General features: G+C 50.3%; 1 protein-coding gene across 1 annotated transcript in view; it reads left to right on the plus strand.

The window, feature by feature from the left end:
• LOC139228732 (uncharacterized) overlaps positions 1 to 21,989 on the plus strand; it is a 115,944-nt gene that overhangs the window by 57,484 nt on the left and 36,471 nt on the right. The window contains exons 8-11 of the mRNA XM_070860035.1: positions 6,646 to 6,695; positions 11,443 to 11,558; positions 16,368 to 16,471; positions 19,071 to 19,744. Of these exons, the coding sequence (XP_070716136.1) occupies positions 6,646 to 6,695; positions 11,443 to 11,558; positions 16,368 to 16,471; positions 19,071 to 19,744 (944 nt within the window). The remainder of the gene's footprint in view (positions 1 to 6,645; positions 6,696 to 11,442; positions 11,559 to 16,367; positions 16,472 to 19,070; positions 19,745 to 21,989) is intronic.

Genomic DNA, 21,989 nt, shown 5'->3' on the forward strand with positions numbered 1-21,989 from the left:
CCGTCGCCTCCTACCCCCCTTCCCCTTCTCCTCCTCCCCCCTTCCCCTTCCTCCCCCCCCTTCCCCTTCTCCTCCCCCCCCTTCCTCCTTCTCCTCCTCCCCCCTTCCCCTTCTCCTCCCTCCCCCCTTCCCCTTTCTCCTCCCCCCCCTTCCCCTTCTCCTCCTCCCCCCTTCCCCTTCTCCTCCTCCCCCTTCCCCTTCTCCTCCTCCCCCTTCCCCTTCTCCTCCTACCCCCCATCCCCTTCTCCTCCTACCCCCCTTCCCCCTTCTCCTCCTCCCCCTTCCCCTTCTCCTCCTCCCCCCTTCCCCTTCTCCTCCTCCCCCCTTCCCCTTCTCCTCCTCCCCCCCTTCCCCTTCTCCTCCTCCCCCTTCCTCTTCTCCTCCTCTCCCCTACCACTTGTCCCCCCCCTTCCCCTTCTCCTCCTCCCCTCTTTCCCCTTCTCCTCCTCCCCTCTTTCCCCTTCTCCTCCTCCCCTCTTTCCCCTTCTCCTCCTCCCCTCTTTCCCCTTCTCCTCCTCCCCCCTTTCCCCTTCTCCTCCCCCCTTCCCCTTCTCCTCCTCCCCCCTTCCCCTTCTCCACCTCCCCCCCTTCCCCTTCTCCTCCTCCCCCCCTTCCCCTTCTCCTCCTCCCCCCCCTTCCCCTTCTCCTCCTCCCCCCCCCCTTCCCCTTCTCCTCCCCCCCCTTCCCCTTCTCCTCCCCCCCCTTCGCCTTCTCCTCCCCCCTTCCCCTTCTCCTCCCCCCTTCCCCTTCTCCTCCTCCCCCCTTTCCCCTTCTCCTCCCCCTTCCCCCTTCTCCTCCTCCCCCCTTCCCCTTCTCCACCTCCCCCCCTTCCCCTTCTCCTCCTCCCCCCTTTCCCCTTCTCCTCCCCCCTTCCCCTTCTCCTCCTCCCCCCTTCCCCTTCTCCACCTCCCCCCCTTCCCCTTCTCCTCCTCCCCCCCCTTCCCCTTCTCCTCCTCCCCCCCTTCCCCTTCTCCTCCCCCCCTTCCCCTTCTCCTCCCCCCCCTTCGCCTTCTCCTCCCCCCCCTTCGCCTTCTCCTCCCCCTTCCCCTTCTCCTCCCCCCTTCCCCTTCTCCTCCCCCCTTCCCCTTCTCCTCCTCCCCTTCCCCTTCTCCTCCTCCCCCGCCCCCCCTTCCCCGCCCCCCCTTCCCCGCCCCCCCTTCCCCGCCCCCCCTTCCCCGCCCCCCCTTCCCCGCCCCCCCTTCCCCGCCCCCCCTTCCCCGCCACCCCATCTCCCCGCCTCCCCCCTTTCCCTTCTCCCCCCTTTCCCTTCTCCCCCCTTTCCCTGCTCCCCCCTTTCCCTGCTCCCCCCTTTCCCTGCTCCCCCCTTTCCCTGCTCCCCCCTTTCCCTGCTCCCCCTTTCCCTGCTCCCCCCTTTCCCTGCTCCCCCCTTTCCCTGCTCCCCCCTTTCCCTGCTCCCCCCTTTCCCTGCTCCCCCCTTTCCCTGCTCCCCCCTTTCCCTGCTCCCCCCTTTCCCTGCTCCCCCCTTTCCCTGCTCCCCCCTTTCCCTGCTCCCCCCTTTCCCTGCTCCCCCCTTTCCCTGCTCCCCCCTTTCCCTTCTCCCCCCTTTCCCTTCTCCCCCCTTTCCCTTCTCCCCCTTTTCCCTTCTCCCCCTTTCCCTTCTCCCCCCTTTCCCTTCTCCCCCCTTTCCCCTTCTGCCCCCTTTCCCTTCTCCCCCCTTTCCCTACTCCCCCCTTTCCCTTCTCCCCCCTTTCCCTTCTCCCCCCTTTCCCTTCTCCCCCCTTTCCCTTCTCCCCCCTTTCCCTTCTCCCCCCTTTCCCTTCTCCCCCCTTCCCCTTCTCCCCCCTTCCCCTTCTCCCCCCTTCCCCTTCTCCTCCTCCCCCCTTCCCCTCCTCCACCTCCTCCTCCTCCTCCTCCTCCTCCTCCCCCCCTTCTCCTCCTTCCCTCCCCCTTCTCCTCTTTCCCTCCCCCTCCTTCCCTCACCCTTTCCCTCCCCTTCCCCTCCTTCCCGCCCCCTTCCCCCCTTCCCCTCCTTTCCGACCCCTTCCCCTCCTTCCCGCCCCTTCCCCTCCTTCCCGCCCCTTCCCCTCCTTCCCGCGCCCTTCCCCTCCCCCCCGCCCCCTTCCCCAGCTCCCCGCCCCCTTCCCCAGCTCCCCCGCCCCCTTCCCTTCCCCACCTCCCCGCCCCCTTCCCTTCCCCACCTCCCCGCCCCCTTCCCTTCCCCGCCTCCCCGCCCCCTTCCCTTCCCCGCCTCCCCGCCCCCTTCCCTTCCCCGCCTCCCCGCCCCCTTCCCTTCCCCGCCTCCCCGCCCCCTTCCCTTCCCCGCCTCCCCGCCCCCTTCCCTTCCCCGCCTCCCCGCCCCCTTCCCTTCCCCGCCCCCTTCCCTTCCCCGCCCCCTTCCCTTCCCCGCCCCCTTCCCTTCCCCGCCCCCTTCCCTTCCCCCGCCCCCTTCCCTTCCCCGCCCCCTTCCCTTCCCCGCCCCCTTCCCTTCCCCGCCCCCTTCCCTTCCCCGCCCCCCTTCCCTTCCCCGCCCCCTTCCCTTCCCCGCCCCCTTCCCTTCCCCGCCCCCTTCCCTTCCCCGCCCCCTTCCCTTCCCCGCCCCCTTCCCTTCCCCGCCCCCTTCCCTTCCCCGCCCCCCCGCCCCCTTCCCTTCCCCGCCTCCCCGCCCCCTTCCCTTCCCCGCCTCCCCGCCCCCTTCCCTTCCCCGCCTCCCCGCCCCCTTCCCTTCCCCGCCTCCCCGCCCCCTTCCCTTCCCCGCCTCCCCGCCCCCTTCCCTTCCCCGCCTCCCCGCCCCCTTCCCTTCCCCGCCTCCCCGCCCCCTTCCCTTCCCCGCCTCCCCGCCCCCTTCCCTTCCCCGCCTCCCCGCCCCCTTCCCTTCCCCGCCTCCCCGCCCCCTTCCCTTCCCCGCCTCCCCGCCCCCTTCCCTTCCCCGCCTCCCCGCCCCCTTCCCTTCCCGCCTCCCCGCCCCCTTCCCTTCCCCGCCTCCCCGCCCCCTTCCCTTCCCCGCCTCCCCGCCCCCTTCCCTTCCCCGCCTCCCCGCCCCCTTCCCTTCCCCGCCTCCCCGCCCCCTTCCCTTCCCCGCCTCCCCGCCCCCTTCCCTTCCCCGCCTCCCCGCCCCCTTCCCTTCCCCTCCCCCCCGCCCCCTTCCCCCCCTCCTCGCTGTCAGAAACACAGACACAGACAGAGAGTGAGACACACACACAGACAGAGAGATAGAGACACTAACGGAGACGCACTGGGGGGGCATTCCAGCACACTGTTGGAGGGCTCCCGGTGCTGCAGTCGGTAAGTAGAAAATATTTTATTGATTTTTTTTTTGATTGATTTATTGGTTGATTCATTGATGTGTTTGTCATTTATTATTGATGATGGCTCTTTATTTGTAAAACTGAAGTGTTTAATGTTTGTAAACTTCCCTTTAAACCCCCCCCCCCACCCCCATTCCCTACGCCTGATTTGTAACCTACGCCTGATTTTCTAAAGTGTAGACAAGGTTTTTTCGAGCGTACAAAAATCTTCTCTTACTCCATTCTAAGTTAGTTTGGAGTAAGTTTTCACTGCCGAAACTTTGAAAACAGGTGTAAGTGGCCGGACACACCCCCTTTTGGAAAAAAAATTCTGTTCCAAAGTGAAACTGTTCTAACTGACTAGAACTGGAGCAAACTAAATGCCGAGAATTTGAATTTCTAAGATACTCCGTTCTACATCAGTTGCTCCAAAAAATCAGGAGCAACTGAGGCCGAAACTTGGGTCCATGGTCTCTAATAGGCCCTACCCTTTCTTTAGTTACCCTCTTACTCTTAATATATTTATAGAACATCTTAGGGTTTTCCTTAATTTTACTGGCAAGAATTTCTCGTGCTCTCTCTTAGCATTCCTAATATCCTTTTTAATTTTGCCTCTTAACTTTCTATATTCCTCTAAAGATTCTAAAGTATTTAGCCATTGATATATGACAAACTTCCCTTTTTTTTCTTTATCCTCCCCTGTAAGTCCCTAGACATCCAGGGGGCTCTCGAATTATTTTTCCCAGCCTTTTTCTTTAAGGGCACATGTTTGGCCTGAGCCTTCCAGATCTCCTCCTTGAATGCCTCCCACTGTTCCGACACTGATTTACCCACAAGTAGCTGTTTCCAGTCCACTATGGCCAAATCACTCCTTAACTTAGCAAAATTAGCTTTTCCCCAATTCGAACTTTTATTCCAGACCTATTCTTGTCCTTATCCATAACCAACTTGAATCTGACTGAATTATGGTCACTGGCACCCAAGTGTTCTCCCACTAATATCCCTTCAACCTGCCCAACTTCATTCCCCAAAACTAAATCCAAGACCGCCCCCTCTCGTGTTGGGTTTGCTACATACTGACTAAAAAAGTTCTCTTGAATGCATTTCAAGAATTCCACACCCTCGATACCCTTCATACTAAATTTGTCCCAATCAATATTTGGATAATTAAAATCCCCTACTAGTACTACCCTATGGTTTTTGGACATCACAGCAATTTGCCTACATATTTGCTCCTCTCTCTCCCTTCCACTGTTTGGGGGTCTATAATATACGCCCAGCAGTATGATCGCTCCTTTTTTATTTTTCAATTCGACCCATATGGCCTCATTTGATGATCCCTCTAACATATCATCCCTCCTCACCGATGTAATAGTTTCTTTAATCAGTACCGCGACCCCCCCCACCTTTTTTTACCCCCCTCTCTATCTTATTTAAAAATCCTGTAGCCAGGAATATTGATCTGCCAAACCTGCCCTTCTTTCAGCCATGTTTCTGTAATGGCTATAATGTCATACTCCCAAGTGTCTACCTGTGCTCTTAGCTCATCCGCCTTATTCACTATACTCCTTGCATTGAAGTATATACCATTCAGCACAGGAATACCTCCTTGCTTACTACATACTAAACCTGTTTCCTCTGTCTTACAGATTCGCTTTCTAGATTAATGCTATCCAATTTCTGCTTTACTTCCTTCCCTTTTGAATTTGTTCTCAGGTTCCCATCCCCCTGCCAAGCTAGTTTAAACTCTCACAAACAGCACTAGCAAAACTCCCCGTGAGGATATTGGTCCCAGCGCTGTTGAGGTGAAACCCATCCAGTTTGTACAGGTCCCATCTCCCCCAGAAGTGTTCCTAATGCCTCAAGAATTTAAAGCCCTCCCTCCTACACCAACTTTCCAGCCATGTGTTCATCCTCTCTATTCTTCTATTCTTATACTCATTCGCACGTGGCACCGGTAGTAACCCGGTAATTACTACCTTTGAGGTCCTACCCTTTCATTTTCTTCCGAGCTCCATGAATTCTTCCTGTCGGACCTCATCTCTCATTTTACCTATGTCGTTGGTCCCGATATGGACCATGACCTCTAGCTGTTTACCCTCCCCTCCCCCCCCCCCCCCCCAGGATGCTCTCCGACCGCTCTGTGACATCCATGACCCTGGCACCAGGGAGGCACAAAACCATATGGGAGTCACGTCTACGACCGCAGAAACACCTGTCTGTTCCCCTAACTATACAATCCCCTATCACTCGGGCTTTTTTGTTCTTTGTCCCTCCCCACCCGTGGTGCCTTGGAATTGGCTCTGGCTGCACTCCCTAGAGGCACCATCGTCCTTACCGATATTCAGAATTGAATATTGGTTTGAAAGCGAGATGGACTCACGGGGGGGCGGGGGGGACTCCTGTGCTACCTGCCTAGCACACTTACTACGTCTGGTGGTCACCCACTTCCACTCTACCTGCACGCCTTTAAGTTGTGGGGTGACCACCTCCTGAAACATGCTATCCACATAGCTCTCAGCTCGCGGATGCACAGTATTGACTCTGCCCGCTGCTCCAACTCCAAAATGCGGAGCTCGAGCAATTGAAGCTGGAGACACCTCCTGCACACATGGTTGTCGCGGCTGCGCGAAGCGTCTAGGACTTCCCACGTGCCTCAGGATGTGCGCTCCACGGGACTGAGCTGCACTGCCATCCCTCTAGTTAGCCTTATCTAGTTTAAAATCTACTTAAAAAAGAAATGGAGAAAAGAGAGCTACTTAGCAACTCACCTCACCGACCTCCGAGACCTCCGAACTCCCGACTCGCCTACCGACTCGCCGACCTCCCGACTCACTGACTTGTGTGGTTTAAAGGGGTGCTTTTTTGTGAAGATATGCGATGATGGTTTGCACCTGTGGTTTCATCTCCACTGAGTTCCTGGATTCAAACTGCAGGTTTTTGCCGCTCTCTACATTGTGTGCGTGTGCTCCTGCGAAGACCACACTAACGGCACTGATTCCTCTCATACTTAGCTCTTGATCAGTCTGCTGGAAACAGTGCAATGTCTGATCTCTGTTGAGTGGAGTTACCACAGGTTAACCACAACTGTGTCCCTTCCAGCCAATATTGCAGTCAATATTGTGATACACTGACACGTTAGATGTAAGCCAAAGTGAAGTCATCAGGAGTAGTGAGATAGTAAATAAGAGCGACTCTAAATATTTTTGCTGTATTGTATTTAAAACCACATTAAATAGCCTTGGTCAGCAATAGTGAAACAGAAAGAGTAGCAAAACAACCTATTATACTGCTGTAGTGCTCCTCAATCACCAGAGTTTCCTTTGCTGCTTTCTGAGAAACTGTAAGCCAAAATGCAGTGTTTCTGTATTACTTATTAATGAAAATATATGTGATTCAGGGATCTCTGGCAACCATCGTACTTCAGATACTGCGGGCAAGAACCTTTCGGTGAGTAGCCTGTCTTCTACAACCAAAGTAACTTGTTTGAAATATGTCGTCAGTAAATATGACAAGGTGAGAACTGTGCAAGTGATGTGAACTGTCCTCGTTATTACTGTTAATTATCAGAGAGTTCACCTGGGGGCAAACAAGCGAGGAATGGTGTGTCACAGTACCCACACATAATGCGTATGTAAAAGCAGATCTGTAGGTTTGTAGTTGGATGTATATCTGTGGTTCTACCATAGTGTATTCCATGCTAACTCTGAAATATAACTGAGTCGTTGTGAGGCTTACATAAGAACATAAGAATTAAGAGCAGGAGTAGGCCATTTGGCCCCTCGAGCCTGCTCCGCCATTCAATAAGATCATGGCTGATCTTCTACCTCAACTCCACTTTCCTGCACTATCCCCATATCCCTCGGTTCCCTTAGTATCCAAAAATCTCTGTCCTGAATATACTCGAGGACTGAGCATCCACAGTCCTCTGGGATAGAGAATTCCAAAGATTCACAAGCCTTTGAGTGAAAATATTTCTCCTCATCTCAATCCCAAATGGCCGACCCCTTATTCTGAGACCTGGTTCTAGACTCCCCAGCCAGGGGAAACGTCTTCCCAGCATCTACCCTGACAAGCCCTGTAAGAATTGTATACATTTTGATGAGATCACCTCTATAAGGAATAAAGTCCTATTTAACATTGTTCAGTAAACGCAATACTTATTTGCATGCCCGACACAAGATCCCAAAGCAAACACTCTACTCAGAACTCCTATACGGCAAGCGAGCCCCAGGTGAGCAGAGGAAACATTTCAAGGGCACCCTCAAAGCCTCCTTGATAAAGTGCAACATCCCCACCGGAACCTGGAAATCCCTGGTCCAAGACCGCCCTAAGTGGAGGAGAAGCATCCGGGAGGGCGTTGAGCACCTCGAGTCTTGTCGCTGAGAGCATGCAGAAATCAAACGCAGGCAGCGGAAGGAGCGTGCGGCAAATCAGACTCGCCACCCACCTCTGACAGAGACTGTAATTCCCCTTTTGCACTGTACAGTCACCTGAGAACTCACTTTTAGAGTGGAAGCAAGTCTTCCTCGATTTCGAGGGACTGCCTATGATGATGATATTTGTTTCTGAAACTATTTAAGAGGCATTCCTTACTATGGTCCTTTATTTTTAAATGTATTCTTTGCTTCTATCTGCTCCCAGGAATAAATCCTTTTCGGTAAAAACATTTAAGAACATAAGAAATAGGAACAGGAGTAGGCCATACGGCCTCTCGAGCCTGCTCCGCCATTCAATAAGATCATGGCTGATCTGATCATGGACTCAGCTCCCCTTCCCCAACCGCTCCCCATAACCACTTAGCCCTTATCGTTTAAGAAACTGTCTATTTCTGTCTTAAATTTATTAATGTCCCAGCTTCCACAGTTCTCTGAGGCAGTGAATTCCACAGATTTACAACCCCCGAGAGAAGAAATTTCTCATCTTTGTTCTAAATGGGCAGCCCCTTATTCTAAGATCATCCCCTCTAGTTCTAGACTCCCCCATCAGTGGAACATTCTTATGTTCTTAATTATGGTCTTATTATGTTCACCCCTCTTCATCTAACCCCATCAACATTTCTTTCTCTCTCGTGTGTTTATTTAGCTTTAAATGCATCGATACTATTCACCTCAACCACTCCCTGTAGTAGAAAGTTCCACATTCTCACCACTCTCTTGGAAAAGAAGTTTCTTCTGAATTTCCTGTTCGATTTATTAGTGTTTATCTTATATTTATAGCCCCTAGTTTTGGTCTCCCCCACCCATAAGTCAAAGCATTTTCTCGACGTCTACCCTATCAAACCCTTTCATAATTTTAAAGACCTCTGTCAGTCTTTTCTAGAGAAGAGAGCCTCAGCCATAAGAACATAAGAAATAGGAGCAGGAGGCCATTTGACCCCTCGAGCCTGCTCCGCCATTTAATAAGATCATGGCTGATCTGATCATGTACTCAGCTCCACTTTATTGCCCGCTCCCCATAACCCTTTATTCCCTTATCGCTCAAAAAATCTGTCTATCTCCGCCTTAAATATATGCAATGACCCAGCCTCAACAGCTATCTGGGGCAGCGAATTCCACAGATTTACAACCCTCAGAGAAGAAATTCCTCCTCATCTCAGTTTTAAATGGGCAGCCCCTTATTCTAAGACTATGTCCCCTAGTTCTAGTTTCCCCGATGAGTGGAAATATCCTCTCTGCATCCACCTTGTCGAGCCCCCTCATTATCTTATGTTTTGATAAGATCACACCTCATTCTTCTGAACTCCAATGTGTATAGGCCCAAGCTACTCAACCTATCTTCATATGTCAACACCCCTCATCTTCGGAATCAACTTAGCGAGCCTTCTCCGAACAGCCTCCAATGCAAGTATATCCTTCCTTAAGTACAGAGACCAAAACTGTACGCAGTACTCAAGGTGTGGCCTCACCAATACCATGTACAGTTGTAGCAGGACTTCTCTGCTTTTATACTCTATCCCCTTTGCAATAAATGCCAACATTCCATTTGCCTTCCTGATTACTTGCTGTACCTGCATACTAACTTTTTGTGTTTCATGTGCAAGGACCCTAGGTCCCTCTGCACTGCAGCACTTTGCAATTTTTCTCCATTTAAATTATAATTTGCTTTTTCAGAACTGAAAGGTTATACAGTTATAACCTTTCAGTTCTGGTATCATTCATGGAAATCTTTTTTGCACCTTCTCCAGTGCCTCTTTATCCTTTTAATAATTTTGGTTCTATGCAAGTTAAGCATAATGTCTCTGCTTTTCAATTCTATCCTTCTTCTTAGAAATGAACCCTAGTGATTTATTTGCTTTTTTTATAGCCTTATTAATATGTCACTACTTTTAGTGATTTGTGTATCTGTACCATGAGATCTCTTTGCTCCACTACCCCTTTTTCCAAGCAGTGTCTGGTCTCCTTATTCTTCCTACCAAAATTCACCACCTCACACTTAGCTATATTGAAATTAATTTCCCAATTACACCCATTCTGCAAATTTATTAATGTTGCCTTGTATTTTGTCGCTGTCTTCCTCATATTAACTATACCACCCAATTTGATGTCATGTGCAAATTTTGAAATTGTACTTCCGATTCCCTCGTCTAAATGGTGTATATAAATGGTGAACAACAGTGGTCCCAGCACCGATCTCTGTGGAACACCGCTTCCCACCTTTTGCCAGTCTGAGTAATTAACCGTAACCCCTGCTCCTGGCTTTCTGTTTTGTAGCCAGCTTGTTATCCATTCTGCTACTTGTCCCAACATGTTTTGGTTAGTTCGTAGTAAATAGTATTTTCCTTATATATACTGCAGTTAGATTAAGGCTCGAGTGGAACATTAATGCCACCATGGACTGATTTGGCCGAATGGTCTGTTTCTGTGCTGTATATTCTATATAATTCAATTTTATCACCTTAGTCATGGATCTACTATTCCCTTGAGTTTAGAAAGTTATGGGGAGATGTGTTTAAAATGATAAAGGGATTTGTTAGGATAGATACAAATAAACTCTTTCCTCTGGTAGGGCAATCCAGACAAGAGGGCACAATCTTAAAATCAGAGCGAGGGCTTTTGGCATGAAATCAGGAAGCACATTTTCACACAAAGGACATTGGATATCTGGAATTCTCTCCCCCAAATGGCTTTGGATGCTGGGTCAATTGCAGTTTTCAAGACTGAGATCGATAGATTTTTGTTGGTTAATGGTATCAAGGGATAGGGACCAAAAGTGGGTAAATTAAATTGAGGCACTGATCAGCCATGGTCTAATCGAATGATTGAACAGGTTTGAGGAGCTGAATGAGCCCCTGCTGTTCCTATGTAGAGTTACAACAGCAGCTGAGTCTGGCTCCAGGTCTCGGAGAAAGGAGAGAGTGACAAATGCACAGAAAGGACATACAAAGAGGGAGTGTTTGACAGACATACTGAGAGCAGAGAGATGTACAGGAGAGATGTGTTAAGAGACTCAGCAAGGAAAGGTTGAAGACAAATGAATAGGGTAACTGGAAAATTTCAGAAGATGGATACAGAGCGAAGAGTGGAATAAAGAGAATAAAGAATTGGGAAGTAGGAAATGAGCACTGTTCCAGGAAAAGACAGATATTTTTGTCTGTGAGCTATGCCACACAAGATTACATAGTACTCTCAAAATGGCTCAGCTTACTACTTTCTTCCAGCAATTTCCACACCAGGATTGTGTCTGTTTTCCCATTTCTGGTTTCTGGGCACCATTTGTAAACTTGATGATGGGACAGGGCTGGTATTTTTGTAGGTATTTTTGATTTGAGGTCAGAAAGTTGACCATTGATGGATCTTATTGGATAACATTAGCAATTCCTTGCCCCCCTTCTCCCCATCTGGGGTTTGTACCTGTAATTTCCAATAACGTGGTGTGTTACAGGGCGTTGCTCTTGTGCAGACGTGTAGGCCTGAAGGCAGCTGTTTACCCATCGGGGTAGAATGACAATTGTGAGACAGCAGAACAATCAGATGCTTAGTTGTATTGGCAGAGGCCGTGTGTAGGTCACCTGCCCGCCATCTCAGCTGGTCTGGCGTGTTCCAGTGCAGTCCATATTGTGGAGAAAAGAAGTGTTGCATCTGTGGCTCTATTAACTCGGCTGTTGGTAGTTCTTGATTATGGGGATGCTGAGAATGGTGAATATATCTACAATCTCCATGGGTGGTCAAAGAAAACGTGTGTGTTGTATATTCAGGCTAAAAGCGAACCTGGTCACAAAAGGTGTGCAGAGGAGAAGAGAGGAAATGCGACAGACTCCAAATCAAGTTCCAAACCAAACGCTGAGAGTGACCGAGGACAGTCTGGAGCCAAGTAAGTAATGCTGCTGCATGTTACATGATTCATTGGTTTTGCTCAGGCAGCATGAAGTCCTGCAAAAAATGTTATAAAATGCTCATTATTACCCTCTTGTTTTATTCTCTATGGAGGCCCATTATTCAACCATAATGCGATTTGCAAATTAAATTAGAAACCAAATAACTCAACGAACCTTCTCCCCACCTCCCCCCTCCCTCCTCCCTCTAACTGTTTGAGTGTTCACCAGGGGCTCCAACCCTCCACTGGGAATTTATGCCGGCCACTACCCTGCGCCCAAGAGGTAGTTTTCCCATCCCTGTCCCGCCCCCCCCCGCTGCCCCAACCTCCTCCCATCAGTTCAATTATGCCCCCCATCCTCTAACCCCGCTTGACCTGAATACGATCCTCCACTCTCAACTCCCCATATGTTATGCCAAGAGAGATTAACTAGTATTACTGTATCTGTAAAGATGTTAGTTGCTTTAGCTTGTAAAATAGAATGGGCTCACATTAAACGTACAAAGCAGATAGGGGTACAAGTGGAATAATTGAGTACGTGCCTCAGAACAGTTTGGAAAAGGTACAGCTTACAGATTTCAACAGACAAAACTGATGCTAATCAAGAGAAAAAGCTACAAAAATCTGTCCATCCTTGCTTGGTCCCAGTAGCTCACTGCTGGCTACAGAACAGTGGCAAATAGAATTCAATCCGGAGAAGTGTGAGGTAATTCATTTGGGGAGGGCTAACAAGGCAAGGGAATAAACATTAAATGGTAGGATACTGAGAAGTGTAGAGGAACAAAGGGACCTTGGAGTGCATGTCCACAGCTCCCTGAAGGTACCAGGACAGGTAGATAAGGCGGTTTAGAAGGCATAAGGGATACTTAGTAGAAATTAACGCAAGTGACCAAAAGCTTGGTCAAAGAGGTATTTTTTAAGGAGCGTCTTGGAGGATAGAGGGGCAGAGAGGTTTAGGCATGGAGTTCCAGAGCTTTGGGCCTAGGCAATAGAAGGCACGGCCACCAATAGAGCAATTATAATCTGGGATGTTCAAGAGGGCAGAATTAGAAGAGCGCAGACATCTGGTGGGCGGGGGGAGTGGGGTTGTGGAGCTAGAAGAGATTACAGAGATAGGAGAGGTGAGGTCATGGAGGGATTTGAAAATAAGGATGAGAATTTTGAAATCGAAGCGTTGCTTAACCGGAAGCCAATGTAGGTCAGCTGATGGATGAGCGGGACTTGGTGCGAGTTAGGACACGGGCAGCCGAGTTTTGGGACACTTCACGTTTACGTAGGGTAGAATGTGGGAGGCCAGCCAGGAGTGCATTGGAATAGTCAAGTCTAGAGGTAACAAAGGCATGGATGAGGGCTTCAGCAGCAGATAAGCTGAGGCAAGGGCGGAGCCAGGCGATGTTACAGAGGTGGAAGTAGGCGATCTTAGTTATGCTGCGGATATGTGGTCGAAAGCTCCTTTCAGGGTCAAATATGACACCTAGGTTGCGAACAGTGTAGTTCAGCCTCAAACAGAAGTTGGGGAGAGGGATGGAGTCAGTGGCTAGGGAACGGAGTTTGTGGCGGGGACTGAAAGCCATGGCTTCGGTCTCCATAAAATTCAATTAGAGAAAATTTCTGCTCATCCAGAACTGGATGTCGGATAAGCAGTCTGATAATTTGAAGACGGTGGAGGGGTTGAGAGAAGTGGTAGTGAGGTAGAGCTGGGTGTCGTCAGCGTATACGTGGAAACAGATGCTGTGTTTTTGGATGATGTCACCGAGGGGCAACATGTAGATGAGAAATAGGAGGGGGCCAAGGATAGATTCTTGGGGGACACCAGAGGTAACGATGCGGGAGCGGGAAGAGAAGCCATTGCAGGTGATTCTCTGGCTACGATTAGATAGATAAGAATGGAACCAGGCGAGTGTGGTCCCACCCAGCTGGACGATGGTGGAGAGGCGCTGGAGGAGGATGGAGTGGTCAACCGTGTCAAAGGCTGCAGACAAGTCAAGAAGGACGAGGAGGGATAGTTTACCTTTGTCACACTCACAAAGGATGTCATTTGTGACTTCGATGAGAGCTGTTTGCTGTGGCAGGCGCGGAAACCGGATTGAAGAGATTCAAACATGGAATTCTGGGAACGATTTGGGAGGCGACAACACGTTCAAGGACTTTGGAGATGGAGCGGTAGTTTGCAAGGACAGAGGGGACGATGGTTGTTTTTTTTGAGGAGACGGATGATGACGGCAGATTTAAGGGAGAAGGGGACAGTACCTGAGGAAAGAGCCGTTAACAATGTCAGCTAACATTACAGGAAAGATGTAATTGCACTAGAGAAGGTACAGAGGAGATTTATGAGGATGTTGCCTGGACTGGAAAATTTTAGCTATGAAACAGGAGGCTGAGGGGAGACTTAATTGAGGTGTATAGAATTATGAGGGGCATAGATAGAGTGGATAGGAAGGACCTGTTTCCCTTAGCAGAGGGGTCAATAACCAGGGGATATAGATTTAAAATAATTGGTAGAAGGATTAGAGGGGAGTTGAGGAGAATTTTTTTTCACCCAGAGAGTGATGAGGGTCTAGAACTCACTGCCTGAAAGGGTGGTAGAGGCAGAAACCCTAACCACATTAAAAAAAATACTTGGATATGCCTACAGGGCTACGGACCAAGAGCTAGAAAGTGGGATTAGGCTGGATAGCTCGTCTTCATCGGCACAGACACCATGGTTCGAAAGGCCTCCTGTGCTATAAATTTCTATCATTCTATGATTTTACCCTGAACCAGTTCCTTTTCCCATTGTTAACAGTAATGTCATGCTGTTACTGTGCAAATAGGAAGAGTTCTCGTACACCACCTCTGCATCCTGACAGGTTTAAGTCGCTCTTCTGTTGGGCGTTTGGTGTTGGCTCGATTTGGCCAGAGAACCCCCACACGTCAATTTTATTGAACTTTCAGTCTAAAATAGTGTTCCAATGAACAGAAAAACCCTTACAGTGGGAGCCAAAATCTGTACACTCCATCAGTATTGTCCAGAAACCAACAGTATCATCCTGCCAGAAAGAGTCAGCATTTGGTTACCTTCGCAAATGGTGGTCACCCTTGGGATTTATTCGTTTTGAGCCTTTTTAATATCTGTCTGGAACATCTATGCAGATAACGTCACAAGGATTGAGTTTAGTTGTAGGACCTCCAACAATTGGCGACCTGCTATGGTGCTTCCTACAGTGAGTACTTCTAGGAAGCAATCACTACTTCTGGGAGTTATTTTTTTGTTTAACCTCAATTTTTAATCCTTAATCTCGATTATTCCATCTGCTTTCTGGTCTACTAATGGAAGAATTTCTTCCTGTTCCACTTGGCTCTACGTCTGTATTCATTACAGTTCCCTTTTTGCCCCTCTGCCATTCTTTTTCACATTATTTTGGAAACTCCTATATTCCCAGTGGTTTTTCCCATCTTTCTCTCTTCAGACTTTGCAGAATGGTGCTTTTCATATTTATATTCATCACATGACCTCAGCTTTTTAGGAACGTTTATTTAAACTGTGCTTAATAAGACACAGTTCCAACGCCTCCCCTCCTTCCGCTCCCCCTCCGTTCTCCCTCTCCGCCTCCCCCTCTTCCCGTCTCCCCCGCTCTCCCCTCCCCCTCTGCTCTCCCCTCCCCCGTCGCTCCCCCTCCGCCCCCGTCGCTCCCCCTCCGCCCCCGTCGCTCCCCCTCCGCCCCCGTCGCTCCCCCTCCGCCCCCGTCGCTCCCCCTCCGCCCCCGTCGCTCCCCCTCCGCCCCCGTCGCTCCCCCTCCGCCCCCGTCGCTCCCCCTCCGCCCCCGTCGCTCCCCCTCCGCCCCCGTCGCTCCCCCTCCGCCCCCGTCGCTCCCCCTCCGCCCCCGTCGCTCCCCCTCCGCCCCCCCCTCTCGCCCTCCGCCCCCCCGCGTCTCTCCTCCCTTTCCCCCACCCCGCCCCCCACCCGCCCCTCTTCCCCCCCGCCCCTCTTCCCCCCCGCCCCTCTTCCCCCCCGCCCCTCTTCCCCCCCGCCCCTCTTCCCCCCCGCCCCTCTTCCCCCCCGCCCCTCTTCCCCCCCGCCCCTCTTCCCCCCCGCCCCTCTTCCCCCCCGCCCCTCTTCCCCCCCCGCCCCTCTTCCCCCCCGCCCCTCTTCCCCCCCGCCCCTCTTCCCCCCCGCCCCTCTTCCTCCCGCCCCTCTTCCTCCCCACCCCGCCCCTCTTCCCCCCCCCCTCTTCCCCCCCCACCCCGCCCCTCTCCCCCCCCCACCCCGCCCCTCTCCCCCCCCACCCCGCCCCTCTCCCCCCCCACCCCGCCCCTCTCCCCCCCCCACCCCGCCCCCTCTCCCACCCCGCCCCCTCTTCCCCCACCTCCGCCCCCCCCTCTCCTCTCGCCCTCCGCTCTCGCCCCTGCCCCTCGCCCTCCGCCCCGGCCCCTCCGCCTCTCGCCCTCCGCCCCCCCCCCATGTCTCTCCCCGTCCTTCCCCCACCTCGCCCCCTCTTCCTGCCCTCCTCCTCCTCTCCCTCGCTCCTCCTCTCTCTCCCCGCCTTCCCTCCACCTCCCTCTCCCCGCCCTCCCTCTCCCCTCCCTCCGCCTTTCTTCCACCCCCTCCCTCTCCCCTCCCTCCGCCCTTCTTCCACCCCCTCCCCCTTTCCCTAACCTTCCTCTTCTCGCTCCACCCTCTCTAGTCTATCCAAGAAGTTCAGTGCTTCCCATGAAACTTGTTTTCTGTTCTCTCTAAATAGAATAACTCATTTATTGTATTTACAAAATCCCACATTGCTTGTGTGACAATTTGTTTTGACTCCACTTCCGGTCATCTATTGACAGGAAAAGCAATGACCGAAACAACAGCCGAGCAGACTCCAGAAAGCGGGAGAATGATAGGAAGTACAGAAAGAGGGACAAGGATGAACACAGATCATCACATTCAAGTAAGGAAGGTTGAGAGAAGCACGTGAGAAGTGGTGCCTGGGCAGTGCATTAGATTAGCACACTATCATGTGAGCCGGATTTGAATCAAGTGCCAAGTATTGAGATGAAAGTCTCCTCTCCGCTAGTTGTAAGGGTCCTAAATAAAATGAGATTGAGAAATATTTACCTGTACAGAAATGGCTATAAGTTGGCAGTTAATTTGTAGTGTTGCACAGAAAAGCTTCAAAGGTGCATGTAAGTTGGAAACAAGTGCTGCACCAGGGCATTTGAAGATGCTCTCTCCTGAGGCTGTGTTTAAAGCCCATTATTTGGCCAGAATAGAGAGCACATTCCTCTATATCTGGCCTTACACCTGGCTTGAGTACCCATGACATTGGGCGTGGAATGGCTTCTTTTCCCAGCATTGACATACCTCATCTTAATGAGACACTGAAAACCAATCCAAGTTGTGAGTAGTTAGTACTCATTTGAGCTGGACATGGTTGGGCCATTTTTTGGTCTATTTCCCACATTACAACAGTGACTGCACTCCAAGAGCACTTTCTTTCTAAATCTTAGCACAGCTGTCTCTGATCAGGATGCAAACTCCGATTAGTACTGGAATAGTAGGGAACGTACTCCGCTCACTTGCCGTACACAATTGAAGGCTAGTAGCTTCACCAGTCATCTTTGTGCATATTCTTCCTCTGTGTTTCCCTCCCCACCTCTGCTCCCAATATACCCACCTGCACTCGTATAGAAAGGATTTTGTGATTCTAATTGATACACAACCAGAATACTCAGACAAGGGAAAGTTATTCACCTATAGTGGTTAAATAAAACTCATAGAACTGCAATTAATTAATTACTTAATCGTTCAAACAACAGCGCGTTACTGTCTGCCATTAGTTGGCAAAAGGATATGGGCCCAGAAATTGGTGTGGCAGACCAACAGACCGCTATTAGTTAGTATCCGTTTAATGTCAGTATTTTGCTGGAAATGTGAGTGGCCTACTCTTGCATCTATTTTCTATGTTTCTATGTAAAATGGCGTGGAACCCTCTACAGGGTATCTGGAATCTAACTGAAAAAGGCACACAACTGTATATCTCCTTAACCAATCAGGTTGAAGGATTGTGAAATGAACAGCGCAAGGTCTGAACAAGGAAGTGTAAGTTAGAGTGGTAAATTTAATGTCAGCCCAGGTACAAAAACAACAACAACGTGTATGTATACAGCACCTTTAACGTAGTGAAACGTTCCAAGGCACTTCACAGGAGTGTTAGAAGATTTTAAAAATTGACACTGACCTGCATAAGTAAAAATTAGCGCAGATGACCAAATGGTCAAAGAGGTATGTTTTAAGGAGCGTCTTGAAGGAGGGAAGAGAGGCGGAGAGGTTTAGGGAGGGGTCCCAGAGCTTGGGACCGAGGCGGGACACCATTAGTCACATCCTGCCAATTAGAGTACTTGCCCATTATCCCAACTTTCTGCCTCCTGCCTCTCAGCCAATTTCCTAACCAGGTCAGTAATTTGCCTTCAATTCCATAGGCTTCAACTTTAGTTAACAATCTCTTATGAGGGACTTTTTCAAATGCCTTCTAGAAGTCCATATAAATAAAATCCATAGACATTCCCCTGTCCGCTACTTTAGTCACCTCTTCAAAACATTCAATCAGGTTTGTTAGGCATGACCTACCCTTTACAAATCCATCCTGGCTTTCTCTGATCAACTGAAAACTTTCACGGTGAACAGTCACCCTATCCTTAACTAAAGACTAGTAATTTCCCACCAACAGATGCTAGGGTAACTGATTATAATTCCCTGACTTCCCTCTCTCACCATTCTTAAATAGCAAAGTGATGTGCGCAATTTTCCAATCTAAAGGAACAGTTCCTGAGTCGAGAGAGCTTTGGAAGAATATAGTTAAGACATTTGCAATGCGCTTACCTACTTCCTTCAAAATCCTGGGATGGAAAACATTTGACCCTGGGAATTTGTCATTCTTTAGTGCTATTATTTTCTTCTTTACTGTTATTTTTCTTATGTTAATTTTAGTACGTCCCTGTCCCTGCCCCTGATCTGCTAGGCGCTCCGACCCTACAGCAGCCACCTTGCCCTGTGCAGGCTGCCAGTGTAGCAGATCCCAGGATCAGGACATCCCTCCCTCAATGGAAGAGGACCCCGGAATGACACTGGACTGGGAAACCCAACAAACAGAGAATGCACTGAAACCACATCCTGCTGGCAGGACTCCAGAATTAGGCACAATCCCAGGGGCGGGCAAATAAATGAAGGAACGCTGCACAAAATGCAGCCAATCCTGGGATATTTGGCTCATCTGGTTTACTGTACATACAGAGATCATTTTGAAAAATACAACATCTGCAAATAAAGGACAACTGATGCAAGTGCCTTAGGTGTCTCTAATTTACAGGTTTCGCTGTAATTCATTCCAGTCTTGGAATTTTTTCAACTGCAGAGCTTAGTGTTACAAAATTCTGCATAATTCTCATGATTTGCAGTCTGTCACTTGTTGAAGCCAAATGAGCAAGGGTTGTGGCAACAGCAGTGGTTCATTGTTGTCTAAAGGATGTGTTTTTTCTGTGTCTCGCTAGAAGGCCGAAGTTCAGAGAGATGGAGAAGGAGGAGCACAGAACGGAGTCGGAGTTCCGAAAGGCGGAGAAGAAGAAATCGAGAAAAGAGTCGGAGTTCAGAGAGACGGAGGAGAAGGAGTAGAGAACGGAGTCGGTGTTCAGAGTTTCGCAGGAGAGTTTACAGAGAACAGAGTCGGAGTTCAGAGAGACGCAGGAAAAGGAGTAGAGAACAGAGTCGGAGTTCAGAGCGACGCAGGAAAAGGAGTAGAGAACGGACTCGAAGTTCAGAATTTCGCAGGAGAGTTTACAGAGAACAGAGTCGGAGTTCAGAGAGACGCAGGAAAAGGAGTAGAGAACGGACTCGGAGTTCAGAGTTTCGCAGGAGAGTTTATAGAGAACAGAGTCGGAGTTCAGAGCGACGCAGGAAAAGGAGTAGAGAACGGACTCGGAGTTCAGAGTTTCGCAGGAGAGTTTACAGAGAACAGAGTCGGAGTTCAGAGAGACGCAGGAGAAGAAGTAGAGAAAAGAGTCGGAGTTCAGAGCGACGCAGGAAAAGGAGTAGAGAACGGACTCGGAGTTCAGAGTTTCGCAGGAGAGTTTACAGAGAACAGAGTCGGAGTTCAGAAAGACGCAGGAGAAGAAGTACAGAAAAGAGTCGGAGTTCAGAGAGATGGAGTAGTAAAGAAAGAAGGAAGGTAGGTTCTTTGTCAGTGTGATTAATTATTGCAGCTAAACTCAAAAGGGTTGTAGTTGATGGATTATAATGTGCATTGGAATTCCTAGATCGAGACTAAAAGAGGAGCACGAAACATTTATCCACATATTGGGCTCAATTTTGGCCAGGAGTTGCTCAGTTTTTTTTGGAGCAACTTGATTTTTCTGTAGTATCTTAAAAAATCCCCATTTTGCACATTCAATTTACGTCAGTGTGAGTGAGTTAGTTAGGATTTTTTTAGTTTTGTTTTTTTTTCTAAAAAGGGGGAGTTATCTGCCACCTATGCTAGTTTTGGCTATTTAGGCCACTTTGGCCAAATCTACTTAGGCCAGCGTATGTGGTCACTTCAGAAAACCCTTGCGGAGAGTTAAGAAATCAGCGCAAGTAGATACATCGGAGGCCATTCAGCCTGGGATAGGGCCGGGAAGGGAAGTGGAGAGGGCATTGCACCAAGACTTACAAAGCATAAAAAATAATAAGCATTCAAGAAGAAATAAAAAATAGAACTGTTGTGTCCTTACACGCTACTGTAAATCAACACGAGGCACATACTGGAGACAAGGTCACTCTGACCTGTACCTTTATTCACAGGACCAAGAAGTGATGACCCTGCGTGGGACCTCCCTTTATATACCTGGATGACCAGGTGAGGAGTGTCTCCCACAAGTTCACCCCCTGTGGTCAAGGTGTGCATTTCTTAGGTGTATACAGTGTACAATGTTGTTACATGAAGGTTACAGTTACATGAAGGTTGCATACATGACATCACCTCGCCCCAACGTCTTTGGGTCACAGATTGAGTCTTTCAGGCGGTCGACACTCTCTCGTGGAGCACCACAGTTGGGGCTCTGGTTGTTGAGCCTTGGCATGCGTCTTTGTCACCTGTGGTGATTCCTACTCGTCCGGGCTGGCCACACGGACTGTGCATGCTGCTGAATGTTCTTGTTGCTCGTTCACTGGCGGTGGTGTGTGAGCAGCATCTCATGATTTTCCTCAAGTTCCTCAGTGTGCATGCTGAACCTTTTTACTTGGTCCAGATGCTTGTGGCATATCTGTCCATTGTTAAGTCTGACCACTGACCCTATTCCTCTCTTTACCAATTACAGTACCCTCAAGCCACTTGGGCCCCAAAGCGTGATTAAGAACAAATACAGGGTCATCAATTTCTGTACCTCTCCCCTTTGAGTTACGGTCATCGCACTCATTTTGGGACTGGCGCTTGCCCTCAACAATGTCTGACAGGACTGGGTGAATGAGGGACAGCAGAGTTTTAAGTGTGCGTTTCATGAGTAGTTCCGCTGGCGGGACTCCTGTGAGCGAATGCGGTCGAGACCTGTAGGCCAGCAGGAGGCACGATAGGTGGCATTGAAGGGAGGGTCCTTGAATCGAGCATGCCCTGTTTTATGATTTGGACCGCACGTCCCGCCTGGCCATTGGAAGCCGGCTTGAACGGTGCTGTCCTGACATGTTTGATGCCATTACCTGACTTGAACTCCCGGAATTCATAGCTAGTGAAACACAGGCCGTTGTCGCTAACCAGGATGTCCAGCAAGCCGTGGGTCGCAAAGACCGCACACAGACTCCACTGTGGTGGATGTCGTGCACGAATTCAATATGATGCACTCGATCCATTTCGAGTACGCATCAACAACAATGAGGAACATTTTCCCCATGAACGGGCCCTCGTAGTCTACGTGAATACGTGACCATGGCTTGGTGGGCCAGGGCCATGGGCTGAGTGGGGCCTCCCTGGGGGTATTGCCCAGCTGGGCACATGTCGTGCACCTGCGAACACGGTGTTCCAGGTCTGCATCAATTCCCGGCCACCATACATGTGACCGGGCAATGGCCTTCATTAGCACGATGCCTGGGTGCTCGCTGTGGAGTTCCCTCATTAATGCTTCCCTTCCTTTCTCCCCATAGTAGGCAGTCGGCTTGGGTGGAGAGTTCATCCATCCATCTGTGAAACAGTCTGACCTCTTCAGGGCATGCTCCGTGTGCGGGCGCGCAATCCCCAGTCAGGACACATTTCTTAATCAAGGATAGTAGGGGATCTCTGTTTGTCCATGTTTTGATCTGGTGGGCTGTGATGGGGGAGCCTGCGCTGTTGAAAGCGAGTCTGCGGCAACCCTCCTGCCCACAAACTCGACCTCTGGGGCCAAAAACACACACTTGGACTTTAGTCGCAGGCCAACCCGGTCCAGTCGGCGTAGTACCTCCTCCAG

Source organism: Pristiophorus japonicus, chromosome 18, assembly GCF_044704955.1.
Source record: "Pristiophorus japonicus isolate sPriJap1 chromosome 18, sPriJap1.hap1, whole genome shotgun sequence".
Classification (NCBI taxonomy): Eukaryota; Metazoa; Chordata; class Chondrichthyes; family Pristiophoridae; genus Pristiophorus; species Pristiophorus japonicus.